This window comes from Taeniopygia guttata, chromosome 1 (genome assembly GCF_048771995.1).
Source record: "Taeniopygia guttata chromosome 1, bTaeGut7.mat, whole genome shotgun sequence".
Classification (NCBI taxonomy): Eukaryota; Metazoa; Chordata; class Aves; order Passeriformes; family Estrildidae; genus Taeniopygia; species Taeniopygia guttata.
The window spans coordinates 47,555,651-47,577,626 of record NC_133024.1 but is presented as its reverse complement, the minus strand read 5'-3'; the positions used below and the strand labels follow the sequence as shown (position 1 = coordinate 47,577,626).

General features: G+C 41.1%; 1 protein-coding gene across 2 annotated transcripts; it reads right to left on the bottom strand.

Moving 5' to 3' along the window:
• Positions 1-3,205: 3,205 nt before the first annotated feature.
• FBXL3 (F-box and leucine rich repeat protein 3) lies at positions 3,206-20,044 on the bottom strand. Of its 2 annotated transcripts, XM_002199524.7 has the most exons (5): positions 19,904-20,044; positions 15,365-15,728; positions 13,148-13,270; positions 9,995-10,166; positions 3,206-5,097 (listed from the first exon to the last, which is right to left on the bottom strand). In XM_002199524.7, the coding sequence occupies exons 2-5, from the start codon at positions 15,725-15,727 to the stop codon at positions 4,454-4,456; spliced, it is 1,302 nt and encodes a 433-aa protein (XP_002199560.1). In that variant the 5' UTR covers position 15,728; positions 19,904-20,044; the 3' UTR covers positions 3,206-4,453. The 2 variants fall into 2 exon arrangements, with proteins under 2 accessions (XP_002199560.1, XP_012425275.1); XM_012569821.5 differs by lacking the exon at positions 13,148-13,270.
• Between the last annotated feature and the right edge of the window lie 1,932 nt (positions 20,045-21,976).

Sequence of the window (21,976 nt, the reverse complement as noted above, 5' to 3'; positions counted from 1 at the left end):
TCATTTCCATGTGTTCACTGCTTGACTGCTTGCTTGGATGGTTTTTTTTTTAAACTAGCTGTGGGATGAAAAGTGCTCCTGCAAAGGTTATTGCTGTTTTGTGGACAAGCAGGAACACAGGAATGCAACTCTGCAGTTTCATTTGGCTTGAGCCAAGCTAATACCCTGCTACAGCCAGAGACGAGAGTACACAGTGCTTGGATTCAAATAATGAGTGGCAGAAAATTACCCTTGTATTCAAAAAGTCACTAAAATTAATTGGTTGAATTGCATTATCATGTAATGTGATGGGCGTGAGAGATAATGGGAAAAGAATGAGAGGATGAGCACACCTTTCTTCAAGCTGCTATTTCCACTGCTACATGAAACTTCATCTTTTACCAAGACTGAAAGACTTGAGTCTTTTTTTAGCCAAAGTCAACAGGCCCTTGTGACTGAGCTCATATTTGGATTAAGATACTGTCATGGTTTCATCCCAGCCAGCAATCAAGCACCACACAGTACCACCAGGAAGGTAGTCCAAGAGGCTTTAGGGAAGTCAAAGGGGCTGCAGCAAGGCCATCTACAGAAGTTACATTCTCATTGACACATGTTTTTATGTCTTTGTTGTTAAACCCTGAATGTTTCCTGTTTTCACAGGAAAAAGTCTCAACATCAAAAACCACCATTCAAAGCTCTGAAGGGGAAATAGGATCACAGAACCAGGCTCATAGATCACACTGCCAGCCACGTGAGGATTCCTCCATGCAGCAACGTGTGTCTGTTTCACACTTTGACAATAGGTACCTTGAAAGTGAGGATAGTGTTCAATGTAGGAGTTGCCCTTTATAAAACATACATGAGTTCCTTCTGAGGCCAATATTTATGAGAGAACTCTCACGTACTTTACTTCTCTCAGCTGGGGGGGGTTGTGTGTTAATTAATTGATCAGACTGAATGCACAGCTGGGTGGGAATAAGCTCCACCAACACAAACTGCAGTCCTGAAAGAGGTGCTGTTGTAGTTAAACTGCAATCGCTGCACTAGAATGAAGTTGTTGAGTGCAGTGCTCTCTTGTAGGTAGAATCCACAATCCTTGAGTTAGGCTTACAGAGTTAGAGCCAAAAAAAACAGAGGTGATAAAAGGCTAATTCTGCAAAGTTAGACAAGCTCAGAATAGATCCTAAAAAAAAAATGACACTTTCAAAACTTAAAAAGGAAGCATTAGATGTCACAGCTTCTGATGATCTGCTTGTGACTGAAAACCACCTGTTCACCTCAAACACTTTAGGATGGCCTCCTCCTGGAAGTCATACAGGGAGCAGAAGTAGGTAGGATCTCGCCTCATTTCACTCACAGCCAGGTGGTATTAGCACTTGCCCAACAGTAGGAACCAGGGGACTGTCCAAACTGCCAGGCTCAAGGCAGCGTCACTGCCACTCAGTCTTTACTCACACTTTGAATACAGGACTTGTTCATCACTTCAGACTGTGCTTGGTTCTGCTCCCTGCTTTTATGCACATTGCACTTGAGGGCAAAAATATACAATCATTCTGTACTACAGTGATTTCCAAATCTGCATACTAGTCTTGTGCAAAACTGCTGCATTGCCACACCTGTGGGCTGCTTAGGGTTGTAAGCCACACTTCGTTCCAGGAGAGTTCTCCAGCAAAGCAGATCTTGGCTTATCATCCATCAAGATCAAAATCTCAAAGCACCATACGATGAAAGTCACTGGTACTAATGGTCTCTGCCTTCCCCCTCATAAATCCACCCCGAGATGTTCTGGATTAGGAGAGCTGCTGCCTTCAGTATCTTAACTTGTAACTTCTCGGATTCAGAGGTAAGTTTTGTCTCTGCACACGTTAACTCCTACCCAAAGCTGGACAAGTGAGCCAACACTTGAGTTGTTATTCTGAAAATAATAAATAAAGGTGATCTTGAGAAAAAGGATACATGTATGACACTCATGTTCAAGTTTCTAGTGAACTTTGTGAGTCTGTGGTACTCTTTACTACTTGTGCCATGATTTTTATGTATTTACTATTAATTTGTTTCAACATCTAGAAGGCAAAAGAAGACATACAGAACTTGCTCAAAAAGCACTGTAGGCTTGCTTGTCAAGTTTATGTTATAGTTGGGATTATTTGAATAAAGGATGCAATAACTGACTGAATGTATAAAAACTGCTGGAAGAACTGCTCTCCCATGGAAGAGAGAGACAACTGCTTTTAAGCAGTTCTGGTGCTGAACATCGTAATAACCAATGTAATGTGGTGTTGCATTCAGGAAGGACTTTTTGAAGTTGGTGCAACAACAGCCTTCTCAAAGCCGGCCAGTTACCCTGATGGGGAGGCAGTTCTGCTTCAGCCAACCCTGCCACCCTCAGCTCCTAATACATTCCTCACACCAGGGTCTGACAGAGGCCTCTCTGTCAGCAGCAGAACACTGCGTTTCCAAGGTGTGACTTCCAGGAGTGGGATCGGGTACTGAGGTTGTGCCTTGACTTTCATTATTCCCACTACCAACACCTTGGTGACTTACCTTGCAGCATCAGGATACCTGCAATCAAGGGCCAGAGAGGTTTTGGCTCCATTACTAATAGTATTATTTCACATTAATTTAGTGAAAACTAAATCCTATTCCCCAGACTGTAAGTGTTACTCCATATTTCTCATACAGGTGGTTCTGAGAGTCGGGTTATAAAAGACACAGAGCTTTTTTACTTTTACGGACTAAATATATTGACACCTTTTGTACAAATAAAAGCAAATTATAGTATTACATTAATTTAACAAATTCTAATACAAAACCCGCATATTTCATAAAATGCAATTTTAAAATCAAAGCTCTACAGAAACATACAACTCCCCTATAAAGATGTCCAGTCTGCTGAGCATTGTTTGCTCAAAATATAGCTATGAACTTAAATACACTCATAAGTGTATTACACTAAATTATACATTCGGATAAACATGACTGAAATCAGAGATGAAGGAAACCTACTTATTACCAGAAGGAGCTGTACAGTGCAAGTGAGAAGCAGCCACCAGCTAAGCTCAACCCAGCCCACAGGGGCAGCTCTGCCTTGCTGAGGGCTGACCACATCTCCCAAATATGCAGCTGTCTGGGCAACACTTCAGTGTTACCATCAGCAACCTCAAGAGAAAATAACTGTTGGCAGTAAGAAATGAAGTCACAAACCACATCCAGATCACAGGCAGTGTCTTGCTTACAAACTAAAACTTTCTTTAATAAAACTGATTTATCAAATGTTCAAAACAAATTTTTGCCTATTGTTCTACTTCACCTAGTCTACTCCTTTTGAATCGTTAAACATTATGAAATGACTGAACTAGCTGAATTAAAGGTATACAAAAATTACCATCTATCAAACATCCACTTTATACATAAAGATTTCTGAAACAGATTTACAGTATACAGTTAGTTTATACAGCTTAAGCAACTGTTCCAATGTCATTTCTGTCAAACTGAAAGCAGCCAAAAGGTCTAAGGTTTTGTGACAAGGTTCTTGGTCAACATTCAAATTTTACCTTTCTCACCTCACACTGCTCACACCTATGTCATCAGAATAACATTGCTGGGTTCATTTCACAAACCATACATTATTCCATCTCACCGTATGCTGCCAAACCGGTTAATGTGCAAGAAAAGCTCATTAACTCCAGTGTGGTTTTAAATACAATGTATCTACATTTTTCCCAGAATGCTTTCGCTTCCTGAGCTAGACATAAAATACCTTAAAACAGGTTTAGACGCAGATCTGAGACCCCATAAGCAAACTACATTAAAATGCATAGAGTGTGGAAAAAACCCCACACCGCTTTTGGTAGCTCACACTACTGGTTGTTAGTGCTCTAAATACATTTTAGATGGATCTAATAATCTGTTGAATAAGGTAGCAAACTTACTACTTTAGTTGTCTAAAGTTATTACTGTGTATTGCTCTTGCCTTTATGACTTAAGAGAATGTGTTTCACAGGCTACTAAACACTTCTTATAATCATCTTGTCATTAAGGTGACTGGATTTAGAAATGCTACAGTCTGCAACAAAAGCATGCAATTTTGGTAGGGTTTTGTTTGGCAAATATGATTGTGTCCAGTACTAAATCAAAGAAAAACAGCATATTAAAACTGGTATTTTGAAAGTGCATTTCAATATTTTAAATAATTTTTATTTTGAAAAATATCTGAGGTCACCTTTAATGACAAAGAATAAATCTAAAACAAAATCCTGAATTTTGTTTGGATGAAAACAGGTTTTGGAGCTGTGAACTCTTTTGGTTCTCAAGTTCCAAAACAATTTTTTAAAGAAAAATTAATTTTCTAATCAAACCATTAATTAACTTGCAGCAAAATCTACATCATTAAATAAGCTTATACAGGAAATTGCAATACGGTAAGCTTGGGTTTAAGGTGCTACTCCATTTTCCCTGGAGTCTTTTAAGGACTTTACCAAGTGGGCATCATGTCTGGGAACCAGACTCTACCAAGATGCTTTGAAACCTCCCAATGAATCTGCTCTAAACTGTATTTCTGATCAGGAATCAAAACTTCCTCCATAATAGAGAGCTGAGAGAGGCGACCGCCACACATCTTCACAAACTCCACAAAGGCACTGCAAGAGACTTCACATTCTCCGAGGCCCACGGCCGACAGGTACTTGCACCGCTCCGCGATGCAGATCAGCTCCTCGTCCAGTGGCCGCAATCCGTTGGCACACACCACCAGTTCAACCAGCCGCGGGCACGTCATCCCAACGCGGCCGAGCACGTCCTTGCTGACTGACCTTCCAAAGTAAAGGTGAGTGACGGGTATCTCGTAACGAAAGAACGGGTCAAACTCCTCCTCATACAAGAAAAAGTACATGACTAAATTTACTTTAGGAGAATGCTTGATGAAAGCGTCCCAGCTGCTCTTCTGAATCGTGTGGAACTGAGTCTGTCCAGGATTTTCACTGACCACATCAATGCGCAAGTGTTCTAACCTGACGTGTTTCTCCGAAGACAGAGCAAGCAGCAGCTCATCGCTCAGCAGGTGGTAGTTCAGCGCCAGCTCACGCAAGCCATGGCACTGGTCAGCCACACAAAGGATACCTGTGAGAAGACGAACACGATGCAGGGCGTTACACAGATAAAGGCACTGATGACTGAACATAAAACAGGAGGGAATTTGTTTATGTGTGTCAGGAGGGTGCTATGGGCACCTATTTCAAATGTGCAACCAAGACCTTAAATCAAAACCAAATCAAACCGGACAAACGGAACATTAATCTTTTTCACAAGCAGGATCTTGTGACTTCTTTGTACCTACATGTGAGACAGACACACACAATGTGACTACATCTCTATTTTGCTGGGAATCAAGAAGTGAACAAACACATAAACAGAAGTGGCAAATATATAAACAGCATATTCTGACTGTTCTGCCTTGTTGTAAGACCATATACACTCAACCTCATTTTTGTAAAAGGTCCTTATTCATGATAAAAAGTATATCCTTAACCATCTCTGGAAGAGCTGCTGAGCACTCTGTGGCTGACAAAGCAACAGAATGAAATTTGTCATCTGAAGAAAGCAAAAGTAAAGCAAAAGTAAAATGAATGTTAGATTTTAATTCAATAGAGAGGCTGCTGCTGTCAGTGTTTGTTTTTTCTAGGAAAGTATAAATGGTTAAATTTGGAAAAGTACAGCAAAAAAAGAGACAAAACAGTAGAAATATGGAGCAGTAATTTCTAAACCAGCAATTTTCAGATTCTCTTTAATGATTCAATATAATTTGCAGCTCACAGAAGACAAAAATATTAAAAAGAGAATCCAGGTCAGTCTAAGGTTTCCACTCGCATTATTTGTAGATACAAGCGATGGTATTATACTGGTAGCAGTACTGAAAAAAATAAAAAGCACTAAGAACAGCATTCAGTCCTCTGCATTTCATGTGACCCAGAAGACTGCATGAAATGTAGGATACAGCCTTTCCATTAAGAGAAGGGATGAGAACATAGCATTTAACATGGAACTGAAAAACCTCAATACACTGTAGTTCTGAAGCAACAGAAATTTCTGAAGAAATTCGGAAAACAGCAGTTATTTTAAAGTGCAGCTATTAAATTTAAGAGAAGTCTATACTGAGCATAGAAACACTTTCTTAAAAAAATCACTGCAAAAACATTGCATGAATGAGGAGGGTCACTATGATCACTCTCTACGGAAACTCAAGATATGCTGCTTCAGAATACCTAGGTCTGTTGAGATATAAAGTATTTTAGGCAGTTTCAAGATCCATATACATCTTCTCATCTCGACAAAGCTTGTTGTCCTGGCTGCAATCCTTCCACAAATCTTTGTTAACTTTAGGGGTACATTATGGACCAGTGCAATGCAAAAGGGGAAGAGCTGGAGTTCAACTTACTGTGATTTTTATGGGTCTGGAACTGAATATGCATGGTCTGTCAATGCAATTATGCATCCTACATACAGAGTTAACAATGAATACAGTGTAGACAGCTACTAGAGAGCCTGCCTGGAGCCCATGTACTTCACAGAACACCCCTAGGCACTGCCTACACCTTTGTGTCACTAGAGGTCAACAGCTCTGCTCTCTGATCTTACAACACAGAGTTGCATCAAAAAAAATCCCTGACCCATGATGTCCCTTATGAAGGCACACCTGCTCTGCTTTCCAACTCCCACTCCAAGAGAAGCAGCCCTCCTACCCCATGCCACAACACAAATATCATTTTCACAGGAACATTTCCCATTCCCTCTGTTCCAACAGTTAGTATTTCAGAGCAGGAACAACAAACAGAAGTAACTTCCGAAAAGCTCACAAACATTAGAAATACATCACTGCCTTTGTTTCTCCAGCCCAAACTCAAACGTGCCTCTTTATCTTTGTACAGTGACAGAGCAATTAACTGTTTTATATAAATCTTTTTCTTTATCCCTGCAGTAGTGGAGTCTCTTTTGCTCTACTTTCATTACTCTTTTCTGTCCTTCACTAAAAAATTTCTTGAGAACTGACCTAGTAAAGAACATCCCCCCCCTCCTCCAATCTGAAGACATTTTAACTGCATCTATAAGTAATTAGTTTTGCAACTCACAGCCCTTTTGGTTCAATAAAGTTTTTCCACATTTATAGCAGCCTGCTAATTATAATATCCCCTTTACAAAAAAAAAAATAAAAATCTCGGTCACATTTTCCTTTAAGAGTCTCATGTTTGCAGCCTGCCTGCTCTTGAAGCCAACTATGCGCATACCAATTTCTTTCTTTGTTCCACTTGGTGGGTTGTCCCTCCCTGGACACTAGGTGCCCACCAAAGCTGTGCAATCACTCCCTTGCCCAGCTGGGCAGGGGACAGAGAATATAATTAAAAACCCAAGAGTGAAGATAAGGGTCACAAGGACAGATCACTCACCAATTACCATCATGGGTAAAACAGACTCAATTTGGGGAAAGCAATATATTATCAACTGAATCAGAGTAGGGTAATGAGGAATAAAATTGAATCTTAAAACACCTTCCTCTCACTCCCTTGTTCTTATCAAGCTTAACTTCCTCATGATTTTCTCTACCTTCTTCCCTCCCAGCAGCACAGGGGGACAGGGAATGGGGGCTGCTGTAGTCAGTTCTTCAGACATTGTCTCTGCCACTCCTTCCACCTCAGGGGGAGACCACCCCCACACTCTTTCCTGGCTCTAGCATGGAGTCTCTCACATGGGAACAGTCCCCCACAAACTTTTCAGTGGGAGTCTTTCTCAGACTGTAGTTCTTCACAAACTGCTCCAGCATGAGTCTCTTCCATGGCACGCAGTCCTTCAGGAACAGACTCCAATGTTCCGCACAGGGTCAATTCCTGCCACCAAACCTGCTCCAGCATGGGGCTCCTCTCTCAATACGTGCTTCCAAGAGACTCATCCAGCATGGGCTTCCCACAGGGTCACAGCCTCCTTCAGGCATCCCCCTGTTCCAACATGAGATCCTCCATGGGCTGCAGGTGGATCTCTGCTCCATGGGCTGCAGGGGCACAGCTGCCTCACCATGGCTGCAGGGGAATCTCAGTTCCGGCACCTGGATCAGCTCCTGCTCCTCCTTCTTCACTGACCTTGGTGTTTGCAGAGCTGCTTCTCTCATGTATTCTCACTCCTATCTCCAACTGCAGTTGCTCTCCTGCAGTACCTTTTCCCCATTCTTAAACAGGTTATCCCAGAGGCCCTAACAGTCACGGATGGGCTTGGCCTTGGCTCTGGTGGACATGGGGAAGCTTCTGGCAGTTTTCACAGACACCACTCCTGCAGCCCCCTCACTGCCTCACAAAACACTCATGCAAACCCAGTGCATCCATATTTTTCTCCATCTCAAGACACACCCATATCTGAATTAAGCAATTAAACTCTCCTAGTGTTTGCTCAGCACTCCCTGGTTTTGTTACTAATGCATCTTACCTCAATTTATTCATCCTCCACGAAGGGCAATAAAGTTGTGCTCCTTAAACAGGCACGACCATTTCTTACCCATTGTTCCTTCAACTTACAACCATGCAAGATACATCAATCAGAACATATCCGTGTCTCCTTCCAAATTATCAAGTGTATGATGTTCCAGTGAAGTCTTTTAGCAAGGATTATCCACAAACCAGCAGTCTGCTAGAGCTGACAGGTTACTCTTCAATCCAAGCCCAAGGAAATTACTCTCTCTGCCTAGCTACAAATTACTGCTGAAGCCTTCTCCTTTTGACAGACATACTACATTTGCACTTCTCAGACAAATTCTCAAAACTTTTAACAAGATGTTTTCTAACAAAGATTCTCAAAAAACAATTTTAACCTGGAAAAGCCAGTCCCTCAAGCCAATTTATACAACCCCCATCTACAATTAGAAAGCTTTGGAGGAGGCAATATTGCAGTTAATTCTGTGAACACTGTACTGGACCAGGCTGCTGCAAAACACCAGTCTCACATTTTCAGGACTTCTTTATACAAAACCAAACACAAGGCTTTGTCTGAGAGCTACACTTGCAAAGGGTATTAAATTTGTTTTGTTTGTTATCACCACAATAACACGCCCTCCGCAACAGTACTGTTTTCCCTTTTCCCCTTGTAGGAATCCTGCTGGTGAATTTGACAGATAATAAATCTAGCATTTACAGCTGCAATGTATTTTGCATGGAGAAAGTTATGGTGTTATGGTTTCTATAGTTTCTACTCATCCTCGGAAGAGGAATCACACTAAGTTGCCAGCATTTCATTACAATTCCTCTTCCCTTTCTCAGTGAAAAACTGTAAGTGTTAAGTTGATGGTCTATGAATAAATCTTAAACTTGCTGTGTGTTGCCTAAGTCTACCACAAATGTTAATTCTGTGAACTTCAACAATCTTGAGTGATTTCATTCTGGTATGAGCTGGCTTCATTCTTCTTACAGACACACTTTAAAGTATTTGAGAAGTACATTTGGTGACTGTAGAAGTTTTGCATAGCTAAATGTGGAGTCTCATCTCCACTTTTTGATGCTGTCTGCAGTTTTTCTCCAGCAATTACTTTCTTTCAGAATGACTAAATCAGCATCTTCCTAATCCATGGCATGCCAACAGTCAAAACCCCCACATAATGAAGTATGGAAAAGAAACCTGTATCCCAAAAAAGCTTAATTATATTGGGATACTTTGTCATTGCACAAATATAGCACAATCAATTTGATATATTCTCATTAAGTTCCACATGAGGTTGACTATTTGCCCACCACAGACACGCACTATTTTATCATTAGCCCAATAGTAATTGGGAAGTGGAAGGACAGATGGATTAACCACCAGCTGAAAGTACTTTATTCAGGGACAGTTGCCAGTAATACCATACTCATCATCCCTCTTACCCCACCCCTATGTTTTCAGAGGTATATTGGTTTCAGACAGAATTTAATGCACGCATTAAAAAATCCCAACCAACCAACCAACAAATCCCAAACAGGCTAACCCCAAAACCACAGTGGCTTACCAGCTGGAGAAACATGAGGACAGCTGCTCATTTTCAACAGTTTGAGCGTGTCGCTGTTGTTAGCCACCAGAACCTTGAGAGATGGATCATCTACGGGTGTGTCATCAATCTTAAGTGAAGAGAGGGATTTGGAGTTCACAAACACCACTGTCAGTGCAGAAATAAAGTGAGACTGAAAAAAAAAAAAGGAAGTTTAAATGAAAGAGTAGGCTCTGAAGTAAAAACCGCAATGGTTTCACACTGTGCACAGCAGCCCTAGCTTTTACTTTTTGACAGCATTTGTTGATAAAGCATTATTTTGATATTGCATAATTTAAAAATAATATTAAAACTGACATTTTTTAGTAGAGGAAGTGTAATAATCTTTTTCTATCCATTTATGAATTGGGCAAATCAGGATGTGTAACATTAGATGTTAATCAAGAACCTGATCCTGGGCAATCCACTGCACAAATTTAAATCTACAGAAAGACCACAAGCAAAGGGAAAACCTAGAAGCCCTAATTTTAAGGGTTTTGTTTTTTATGGCCTTTGAACAGATAAGGTAAGTCACACTCTAAAAGAAGCATCTTCTAGAAGAGGAATTCGCACATGGCAAGTTCATTGCTGAGACGCAAACACAGTCAGGAGTGTTTGTATCCAAAGCCAAATGACTATACTGCCTGCCTACCACCCACACAGGAGTATTTAGGGTTTGGACAGATTTCTTGGAAAGCTAACTGGAGTGGTCCAAACAGAGCCAAGGAACAGGAAATCAATTAATTACTGAATAAGTAGCATAGATAAAGTAGGACAAGTGCTCAGCATTTTTACATAACCACTGAAACTTATCATTAAAGACAGATACCTGGGAACCTGAACTTGAGAAACACAGACTAAGGAGCAGATACCGCAGTGATTCACTGGTGATATGAAGTGAAAGTTAGTTCATCTTCATGATTTCTTACAAGATTGACCAAATAGAAGACTTTAAAAAAGTATTTTCTCCATGCGCTACCTTAAGTATCTTTAAAAAAGTAACCTGCTACTTGAATTTCAAGCCTATTTCACTCTGAGCCACAGGCACATATTCTGAATACAGTTATATGAGAGAAAGTCTGCTGGCAACAATAATTCCTCATTCTTAGGTGATATATTTGTGATTTTTGATAAAACTGCCACAATTAGAGTATGACTTACTGCTTTCATGTTTACACAAACTTTCAAAGTCAGTTCTTGCAAATGGAAACAAAGTTCAACTCGGAATCTTTATGCACTTTGGCTTTAGGGACTACTCCAACTATCCTGACAGTATGCTCCTTATATGTGTTATGTACAGAAGAAAATATGCTTTAATATTATTTCAACTTTGTATTATGAGAATGTTAGTACTCCGTTTTTGTTCTCTGTATTTAGAAAAAGAAGGCTGAACCTTCTAGTTTGAAGACCTAATAGGAAACAGGCAATATCCCAACATGTGAAAGACCAATACTGGTCTTTTCAGTAGTGCCACATCTGTATCTGTAGTATGATTCTTTAAAAGATTCTACTCACCTAGAACGTACTTAGTGAAAAGACAGGCAACACAACTCTAAATATGAGTTAGAGATTATTTGCCACATGTCAGCTCACTTGATAACAAGAGAGCACTGATGAAGATAATGCCAAGAAGTTCAGACTTCCTACACAGTCTGATAAAAATAAAAAACTCCCATCACCCCAAAAAAATACCCCAAAACACAGCAAAGTATCAACCATTTTCCAAATTAATTCATCTTTTTCTGCTTTTCATCAAATGGACCTGTCACTAACAGTCCCCACAAGAATTCAGTCATGACCAAATTCAATTCTTCAGTTTCACTAGTCGTCCCTTATGCAAGTGACAAAACTATTGAAGTCATAAGCACCAAAAGGCAAATTATCCTTAGAGCTAATTTGGGCTTATTTAGAATCTATTTTTTTAAAGGCCAAATGTGAACTTATTGAGAACAAAAAAAGGAAGCCCTTTTTGTGCTTTATAAGCCTTAAAAGTTGAATAAGAACATAGCATGAACAATTACAAGTAATTACTCAACAAACTGGACATGACCCTAATGTAACCCTCCATTGAAAACTAAGAAATATAAAGCAGCATTCAGATCAATAAAGAGGAGTAACAAAGTGCTGAAAGGACAAAATATTTTTAACACAACTGTGGATTGTTTTCACTACATTCAGGTTTTCTTATCATCACACCTCAAAGAACATCAGAAAAGGAAAAAAAAATCAGAGCAAAACTAATTAAATATCTAAACAGCCTTTTTGAAAATTATGGATTAAAAATACATATTCAAGAGATTGGCAGTGACCACTTCAAGGATAATTACTGATAACCCTTCTGTAGCTAACCTTACCTGCAGCCGACTTCCTTTCCTGAGGCTGTCTCTAGTTCTCCCTTGTCCTAACTGCCATGACCAGCCGTGGCATCACCAACATCTAGCCAACAGTCTATTTGTATCTGGCCCTTCACAACCACTCCCCTGCTCCTTAGCAATAGTACACTTCCACCTTCCACCTCACTAGCAGGAATGCTTCTCCAGAAGCACATGAAAGAGATTTGTCATCCAGATTAAATGCTTTCTAACAAGATCTGATTTTTGGTAAACATGCAAGGTAAAAATCTTACATCTGAAATCTGAAAATTTGAGAAATACAGTGCACTTCACCAAGTTTGCTAATGCTTGACTGCCTGATGTGAAGCCCTGCAAATCATGATCCTATTTCTTTCTGAAGAGAATGTGTAAGCCCTATGGCAAGTCCACATGGATAAAATTCTACTACTCATTTGATTGTAACTGTCTCCTAAACAAACCCCACAACACAATTACACAGACCTGAACTGTCTAGCCTCTTAACTCGCACCACGCTGCTCAGCACTACATTGAGGTCAACAGACAGGAGGACTTGAAAGAACAAGGTCAGGCCTGCGCTCTCATATGATTCAGAGACTGAATGGAACTTCATACATCCATCACTCTACATATCAGCTCCTCTCTTTATTAGAGGCCAGACCACTAATAAACTTTTCTTTATCCGAGATTCATATTCCTACAATAGAACTTTTCATAAAAGTTACAGAAGTACTGTATGAAACACTGCAATACGTTGCAATAGAAAATATACATAATAAAATACCTTTGGTAAATCCATGAAGCTTGGCCGGGCAGTTGAAATTAGCCCAAGTGTTTTCAGAGAGCAATTCACAAGCTGTGATAAAATATCACAAGCTGCTTCTGCAGATTCCTTGCTACTGTCCACCTTAAAACAAAATGAATTTCGTGTTCAGAATGCACTGCAAATATACTCTTTAACTTTTTTTTTCACTTTACTTTCTGAAATGTGATGATAAAAAAAAACAAACCTCATTGTAAATCCATCAATGTAATTCTTTATTCCCCCAAGAAGTATGAATCAAAAATACAAGACTATTTGCTATAAATTTACTACTCTTCTAAACACTTTGGTAAAATATAGCACGGTGAGGGGTTACCTAAACAGTTTGTTCCAAGATACTCATTCCACATCAAATAAGAAGAAAGTGGAGGTTCCAGAGCCTATTCCACTTCCTCTTTACATTCCTCCTTGCCAAAATGCAAGAATCCTATAAATCCTTTACTATGTGCAAAAGCCACTTAATTTTACAGTGGTTCAGTTCATAAAATTGAGCTGCTGGAGAGTTAAGTGCATTATCATAGGAACATGAGTAACTGGCCCTTTACCATTAAAGCCACAACAGATGCAATTAATACTCTAAAAAAACCAAGCCAAACCAAGCAAACCAACACAAATCCCAAAATCTTCATTAGTCAGCTTGCTGCCCAACCAAATCACCTAGTGTGTCTCCAGGGGACTTCCCCTGACATTCAGGGGTTATTCTGAATAACCCCTTATGTACAGCAGCCATGACAGCTTTGCAAATCTACAGAACAGTGTAACGCTTGATCACAGGATCAAATTTAACTCCACTGTAAGCCATGCTACCTTGGCAGCAATATATTAAGTCCAATGAACTTTTCTCCTCAAACAGTGAAATTTTCTCCTCAAACACAAGCTGAAAACTTTGATTTTCAACAGTCTCATCCTTCTTTGCCTACAGAAAACACCCCTCTTGTTTTCAGCTTTTACAGAGGACTGGTGAGTGTTACACCCACTTCCTTGTGTATTCTGTAGCACAAGGACAACTGAAATGACACACGAAAGAAATGATGGATCATCCTACGAGCAAAGGGCACCCAAAATTCTTTGGGTGTAAAGCAACACAGACAGGAGATAAGACACTGGGAGGTCACTCCACTACAGCCCTAGGTTTTCTCTATTTGGATGCCGATAAAAGCTCTGCAACCACGTGGTAACAGTTTGTACCTGGTATTGCAAGCAAGCAGTAGCAATACATGTGATCAGGCAGAGGTGACTCAGCTCCTCACATGCTGATGATGATCCCAGCATTAGAACTGCCTGATCTCAAAACAACTATGCTGAGCTTGCTGCAGAACACATTTCCTTTCCAAATTTCTCACACAGCTGATGCATATGCAGCCATGAGATTCACAGCATCCTTCCAAGACACACTGGTATGTAAGCCCACATTAAAGGTTTTCATGTGCTGAGAAAAATTTCACAATGTGAACAGAACCAATTTTCATCAAATGGTATTTCTCAGTCAGGCACAGTCAGTACATGCACCTATGCAAATCACATGTACTTTTTCCATCCCCTGAAACACAACTGCACTGAGTATACGATCCCATACAATTTAATATTAAAATTGCTAGTTGATGACTAGTAGTACTGAAGTCACTCTGTGCATTAGATGTTTTCTAACCATGAATACTGGAGGCAAGTACCTACAGGATGTGAAATGGGGAAATGCTCAACTTAGGCATCCTGACTGAACTTAATTCTGAGGCAGTAACCCACACACGCAGTTGTATCAAAACAATTCCTGTCCACTTCATGAAGCAGAATGTTACGCAGCTAAATTGCTACGAAGAAAACTCAAAAAAACAAAAAAAGCCAAAACCAACCAAAAAACTCACAAAAAAAACCCCAAAAAAACAAACCAACAAAGGACCCACAAAAACAAACAAAAAACCCCAAACAAACCACAGCACCAGCCAAAAGAATTCCCATCTAACAGAAATAAGACAATGAAAAGCTATGTTCAATATGTTTCAAGTTTTGGTCCTGAAAATATACCCAAAGAAATTAATTGGGAGGTAACCTTCATGTCCATTTACAGAATCCATTTCTTGTGTATATTAAGCCTGGAAACAAGGCCACCTACTGCACTGACAGCTGCCCTATTCCTTTCAGAATAAAAGTTACTTTTAAAAAGCCTGTAAAATACACTACCTTGAAGCTAACATACTGCAGGTGATTGGAATGCCTCTTTATTATTTGCTTGATTAGTTCAGGGTGTGTAGTCCTCAGGTTTGATGTGGCTGGTTGATTCAGCTCAAATTCAAAACATCTCCAGAGATCAGGCATATGAAACACCTGGTTCCAGCTCCTGCAGACCTGGGATGCATGAGCACGATCCAGAAGTGGCAAGTACTGGAACACCTGCAAGATAATGTCTTGGAGCAGGTTTGCCCAGTCAGGACTCTGCACAGCTGTGGTTTTCTTCTCTATGATCTTAAGTCTCTTGGATTCCTTCTCAGTTGTGCCTTCAGATGAACTGCTGTTGGCCTCATTAGTTTTTCTTCCTCGTTTCATTCTATAGAAGTAATAAAATAAAAAAAATATTTATTTTGTAAATGTAAAAGAGCTGAGAACAATATTAATAGAAAAGTGTGGAGATGAAAAACTCACTCATTTTATGCAACAACATCTTGGCAGGGCTTTTTTTCCTGACATATATAAAGGAAAAAAAATCCAAGTAACAAACCAAACTGGCAGTCCAGAAATGACAATATCATCTAAACTGATATTTTTAATATTACTTCTTTAATCATTAACAATGCCAACCCATTTATAACAGTCACTCTCCTTTCAGTGTTTCGTTTGTGTGTTTGAGAACACTTTGAACCTAATCTGTTTTACTGTGTTGATTATTACTCTACTGTTCAGAACTAATGGAAGGATAATCTTCTAAACAAGTTTTTGAACACTGACATAAATATCCCTGCCCAGTCCTATTTATTGGGAACAACACTTCAAAATGTGAAGATAAAAATCAGGCAAGGAAGTAAATTACTGTATGCATGCTTGCAAGCACTGCATATAGGAGATGATGTATCAGACCAAATAGTTTTTTTCCTCAGATAAAAAGAATATTTTCTTTTTTTAATTAATTTATTTAAAAACACATTACTTTAAATAGGCATCTGTTTTAAATCAGTATCCTTGAAAATATATTTCATCAAATCCATTGGTGTGCTTTCATTTTTCCAACTAACTAGTAAGTAGCCATTACAGAAGATTTCCAGTCTGAAGTTTCAACCCACAAAAAAAATTTAGAGAAAGGCCAGAAAAATTTCTTCAAAACTGTGTTAAGTTCAGCAAGCCTGAGGCAAAAGGTTGTAGCATATGCTTTTTCCATAATTACGTGATTTAAACAACTTATACCTTATATTACATTATTGGAGAGGAAAAAACCCTTACCACTACACATATCTGAAATACATCCAGGACTCAGTGGGTTTTAATCCAAACGTGTTCTTTTGTACATGCCATCTTACAACTGAACTGGCATCTGATAATTTATTTTTTAAGAGCCTCAGTGTGGTGCACATCATGTCCCAAAGGGCTCTGCAATCTGCTGCCTCATACTCAACTACAATATGCTCAATTCCAGTCTCTAAAGAGCTGAGATAATCCGGGGGCAGGGTGAGCCTGACACATAAAGCACCCCCAGCCTCTCTGATTTCTGGAAGACAAACAAGGTCTCCACACACAGCGAAATCACCATGGTTTAACATTCAAGTACAATTACATGTCTAGGATTCTCATGTACCCAGATCCCTCTTGGGATCTGAAAAGTTACGTTTCCCTGCTATGCACTGTGACTAAGTCTGGAAGTACTTGCTAAAACAAGATGCCAGCTAAAAATTATACTGTTCATAATCCAATGCATCACAGATTATTTTCTCAAAGCCAGCACCTCCCTATCTTTAAAAGGCTTTAATCCTAGCTACTCACATGACAGAAGCAAGCTATCACTTAAGGTCTAAAGCCACTCATAAGATGATGCAGACAAACCTGAACATACGGTCACGAAAGACTGATGAAGAAAATTTGTCTCGACATAGTTCAACTCCTATTTTTACTCCCAGCACACTTGAAGGCAAGCAGAGGATGAAAACAGTACTGGGCAAAAATCTCTACTTGCTTCCTGAGAACTATTTTCCTTGATTCACTTCCCAGCTATGGGACTGTGCCGAACACAATTCCTGTGCTGGAACAAGCTTTCTGCCCGAGACAGAGTTCTGTTGCTAAGCCACTTCATCAGTGAAGAAAAGCAAGAAAACAGAACAGTGACTCAGAACCATCTGCAACTAACAAAAATATAAAGGAATTGGATTTTGCAACCATGAAAATGGAATTCAACTTAAAATTAATCAAGAATTAATTGCCAAATCCACTGCAAGCCTGTTGTGTTTCTGTTAGAGGTAATAACTCAGCATAGTACAAGAACAATATTTATAATAAGATAGTCTGAAATGCAACATTACTTTAAGCTTCAGGCTAAACAGATATTCCAAACAACTAGGTTATAATGAGCATTCACCACAGGCAAGCTATTAACTTGCCAAATCCAGGCTTGCCTGTTTGATGTCCAAGTCTTTCCAAAGCCATCTGTAAAAAGCTACCAAAATACTGTTAGACTAGGCTCTTCAAGTCCTGCTTTACAGAGATCCTGTCTCATCTTTTGCTAGCAAGGCAGTAAATCTGCATAAATGTTCCAGTTAGGTAAGCTATTTTTATCACTGCATTAAGGTAGGGTTTGGGGTTTTTTTTTTCCCTCTTTTTTTGTCTCCCTTTCAGAGAAGACCAGGAGGGAGCTTTTTTCCCTCTTTGTCTCCCTTTCGGAGAAGACCAGGAGGGAGCTGCCACTGATAAAACTGTATTCATTTTTCTTCTGGGAAAAAAGGCCTCTGGGATATGCTGACAGGAGTGGACCAGATCATCAACAGCTCTCAACGTGCACCTCTGAGCTAACTGGGATGAGCTCTAAGTAGTTAATATGTGCTGGTTACAGACCAAAACCTACTCATGGAAGCTGTGGGACACTGTCCCACATTTTTGCAAACAGCCAACTTAAAAAACAAAAAGACAACACGGCCATCACTTAGTGGTATATTGATGATGCTTTCTTCTTCCAAGAAAATAAGAAGTTACATGCTCTAAATGCCATGACTTAAAGCAAGGGATGGGGAAAAAACCACACCTTTCCAGACAACTTTTTTTGTTACTGACATCTGGTAATTAAAGATGTCAAGATTAAGATTTTTGAAACGTTTCAAAACTATTTCCTTCGCAAACTTTTTCCAAACAGGAAAAAAGTGCCTAAGCTCAAGACTAAAAAATGCCATTTTAAAAACTGCGTGACTGTTCTGTCATTTAATTTTTAACCAATTTGTTAATCTAATTTTTGGGTTCTCATTTCAGAACTAAAAGTATCAGAATAGGTTTTTTTAAAATGTAACTGCTTTCAACCTCTTCACATGGCAACAATGAAACAAATACAAAATTTAAAGAACGCATATTTCTCTGCAGAAGTTTACAGAGCTATCTGAAAATATATTTACTTTTAAAAGGCCACTTAAGAGAGTAAACCTTCCTGGATATTTAACATAAGAACAGGCAATCCAATTAGAAGTTCAATTCACTTTGCTTTATGTATTCAGTAATTTAAAGATCTGACCACTTGAAATTTTTCAACAAGGAAGATGTGGATGCAAAATTCCATACTAGCAAATTACTGTATGAGTAAAACCGACTTTTCAAGGAGTGATTGCTTATCACTTCTTAGAAACGCATGAACCATCAATCTCGCTTTTAACTCTCTCTGACACACTCAGGACACACACATATCGTTTTTCAAACTGCTGCTATAACCACTTTGCTTTAGAAGCTAAGATCTTGCCAGAAAGGAAAATAAACCCAAAAAACCAAAGCAACAAAAACACCAAACGCTACCGGGGCAGAGAGATGGGTGAAAGCCGGGTGCCTGCCTGATTCCTTAAGATTTTTCCAAGTAAATTTCTCCGCCTATTATAAAGACTTGTTTCTGAACTCCGCACCTGGGCGCAACCCACGCTATCTTGTTTGCAGTAGTCACGTCCAACCCTAATCACACAGCTCAGTCACCGAGCAGGAGGAGGAGGAGCACAGCACGTGCTTAACATTGTTTTTATTGCCGAGTAAGGTGCAGCCAGAACACAACGGCAGTTAAAGAAAAAAAAAAAAACCACAACCAAAACCAAACAAAACAAACTCTGCAGAGCTGTTTGCACCCGACTGATAACGCTTCCCCAAGAGCCAGCCCACCCGAGCTCGCTGCGCCTCACCCCCGCCGTTCTAGGAACACCAGGAATGCGCGGAAGGGGAACACGGGCTGAAAGAGGGGGCGACCTGGACACGAACCCAACTCCGCCCAAACAACCCGCTCCGCTGGGCACAGCGGGGGCTTCACCATTTATTACCGCTATCGCGGGAAACCTGCGAGGCAGCGGCCCTCCGACACGGCGGACCGGGATTTGAGAGTCACTCGCTGCTCCCGGAGAAGGCTCCCCTCAGCTCCTCCTTCCGGCCTAGCCCCGGGCCTGTGGGGCGCGGGGCTCCCGCAGCCCGGCAGGCCCCGAGCTCCGCCGCCGCCGCTGCCCGGAGCCCGCTCCCGGGGCCCGGGACCCTGGGATGGGGCCGCCGCGCCGCCGCCCGCCCCCTCACCTGGTGGCTCCCTGCTGCGCTTCGCATTAACCGGGGCTCGGGCCGCGCTGGCGCCTCCGCTCCGGCCACATCAGCTCTCTCCGCCAAAGCCGACCCCAGCGCCGCCTCTGCTGCCCGACCGCCCGGTCCGTCCCGTCTGCCCGCGCCGCTGCTTCGCTCCTTCCCTGCCCCGCTCTCTGTTTACTTCCAGCGGCGGAAGCGACGCGAAACAGCCAAAATGGCGGCGGGCGGGCGGGGAGGGGCGGCCGCACCTCCCCTCAGCGCGCCCGCCCGCGGCGCCTCCGAGTCGGGGACGGCGCCGGCTCCTCCTCCCGCTGTGCCTCGGGCCGGGCGCGTCTTGCCTCGGGCAGAGAGGGAGCGGTGGAGTCTAGAGACCTATCGAGGCTAATCCAGAATCAGTTGGGTTGCAAAAGTCCTCCGAGATCAGCGAGTCCGGCCCTGTGATCGAACGCCTCCATGTCAGCTACGCCATGGCACTCAGTGCCTCCTCAGTGCCGCGTCCAGTCTGTCCTTAAATGTCTCCACGGTTAGTGACTCCATCACTTTCCTGGGCGGCCCATTCCACTGCTAAGTCACCCTTTCTATGAAGAAATTCCTCCTAATTTCCAACCTTAACCTTCCCTGGCGGAGTTTGTGACTAAATCATCTTGTCCTGTCACTGCTTACCTGGGGGAAGATGCCGACCCCAACCTGACTACAGGCTCCTTTCAGGAGATGTAGAAAGTGACAAGGTTCCCCCTGACCCTCCCTTTTCATCAGGCTAAACACCACAAGCTCCTTCGGCTGCTTGTGTTCCAAGCACTTCACCGGTGCCCTTGTCCTTCTCTGAGCACACTGCAGCCCCTCAATTTCTTTGTTGTAGTGGGGGCCCAGAACTGGGCACAGCACTCGAGGTGTGGCCTCAGCAGCGCCGAGCACAGGGGACAGTCCCCGCCTGCCCTGCTCCTGCTTGTCGCTGGTCACCTGAGTGTTACCAGCAATGGAGCTGCATCTTTATCGCCAGTACGGCTGGTTGTGGCCTGTGATCTGAAAGCCCCATGTGGGGCTGGCCTTGGGAACAGATGTAAGAGGGAAAGCAAACCACCACTGTGTCCTAAGGCTGGCAGGCGCTGGGACTGATGTGCTTGGGATTTTGCCAGGCAGAGAAGACAAAGTGATGTGTAACATTCCCATGGGCTGCAAATGCCTTGCCATCATGTGTCCTTCATGCATGTGGTACACTCCAATACACTTCATTTTTCAGCCCTCTGCGTCCAAACTCTTTACAGTTGTTGAGATTCACAAAACTTAATTATTCATTTATTGCAAACTATAGTAAATAAATTAGTGCTCAAATTGTTGTAATCCCAATTCCTGTCATTCAATTTCTTGGAAACAGCACTTGTGATCTTGTGCTTGCTCCAGTCTTGAAATGGCTTTGAAACATTTTTCAGTGGTCACTCAAATGTCACCATCCCTGAGCTCTTTAAGACGCACTTTATAGAAATACATTTCCTTGCATACTTCAAATCTGTTTGTCTTTTTCTTTTTTTTTAATCTAGTTCCTTGAGATTATTAGTGAGGAAAAAAAAGGAGACTTGTCCAGAAACAGAATTGTTTTTTCAAGTGAGAAACATAAATTTTAGAGTTTCTGTGAGAAAATAATTTCTTCTTCATTTTGGAATGTCTTGAGCTGTTTACTAAAGCTCAGCCATTACAGTTCTGTGTGTATTTATGAATCTATATCCAGTCTTCAGCTTTTCAGGAAATGAAACAAAAATCTAGAAATATGAGCACCTTGAGCAGATTCATGAGTATTTTAGACAAATAGCAAATATGTGTCTGTATAATTTGCTCAGTTATATGAGACAGCTGTACAAACCTTGGTAGGTAATGAGATGTGTTTATGAATGAAGCCAATACTGTCAAGAAACCTGCAATAACTGTTTTGCTGTCCCCATCTGGAAACGTTCTGTGTCTTCCATTCCCACTGCTTAGGAATTCCCTTTTCAGCCCTTGTGTTCCAGTTCAGAGTTGGTTTCTAATGATGGGAAGATAAAAACCTCCAATTACAGTTTCTAGTAAAGACAAGTC

What these genes read in the sequence shown, in the direction of transcription:
- FBXL3 (XM_002199524.7), bottom strand. Translation starts at nt 15,727, where the DNA reads ATGAAACGAGGAAGAAAAACTAATGAGGCCAACAGCAGTTCATCTGAA. An exon ending in TGCAGTATGTTAGCTTCAAG is followed by an intron (nt 13,271 to 15,364) that starts GTAGTGTATTTT and finishes TTTTGTTTTAAG; the next exon opens with GTGGACAGTAGCAAGGAATC. An exon ending in TCCTCATGTTTCTCCAGCTG is followed by an intron (nt 5,098 to 9,994) that starts GTAAGCCACTGT and finishes GTCTTCTCACAG; the next exon opens with GTATCCTTTGTGTGGCTGAC.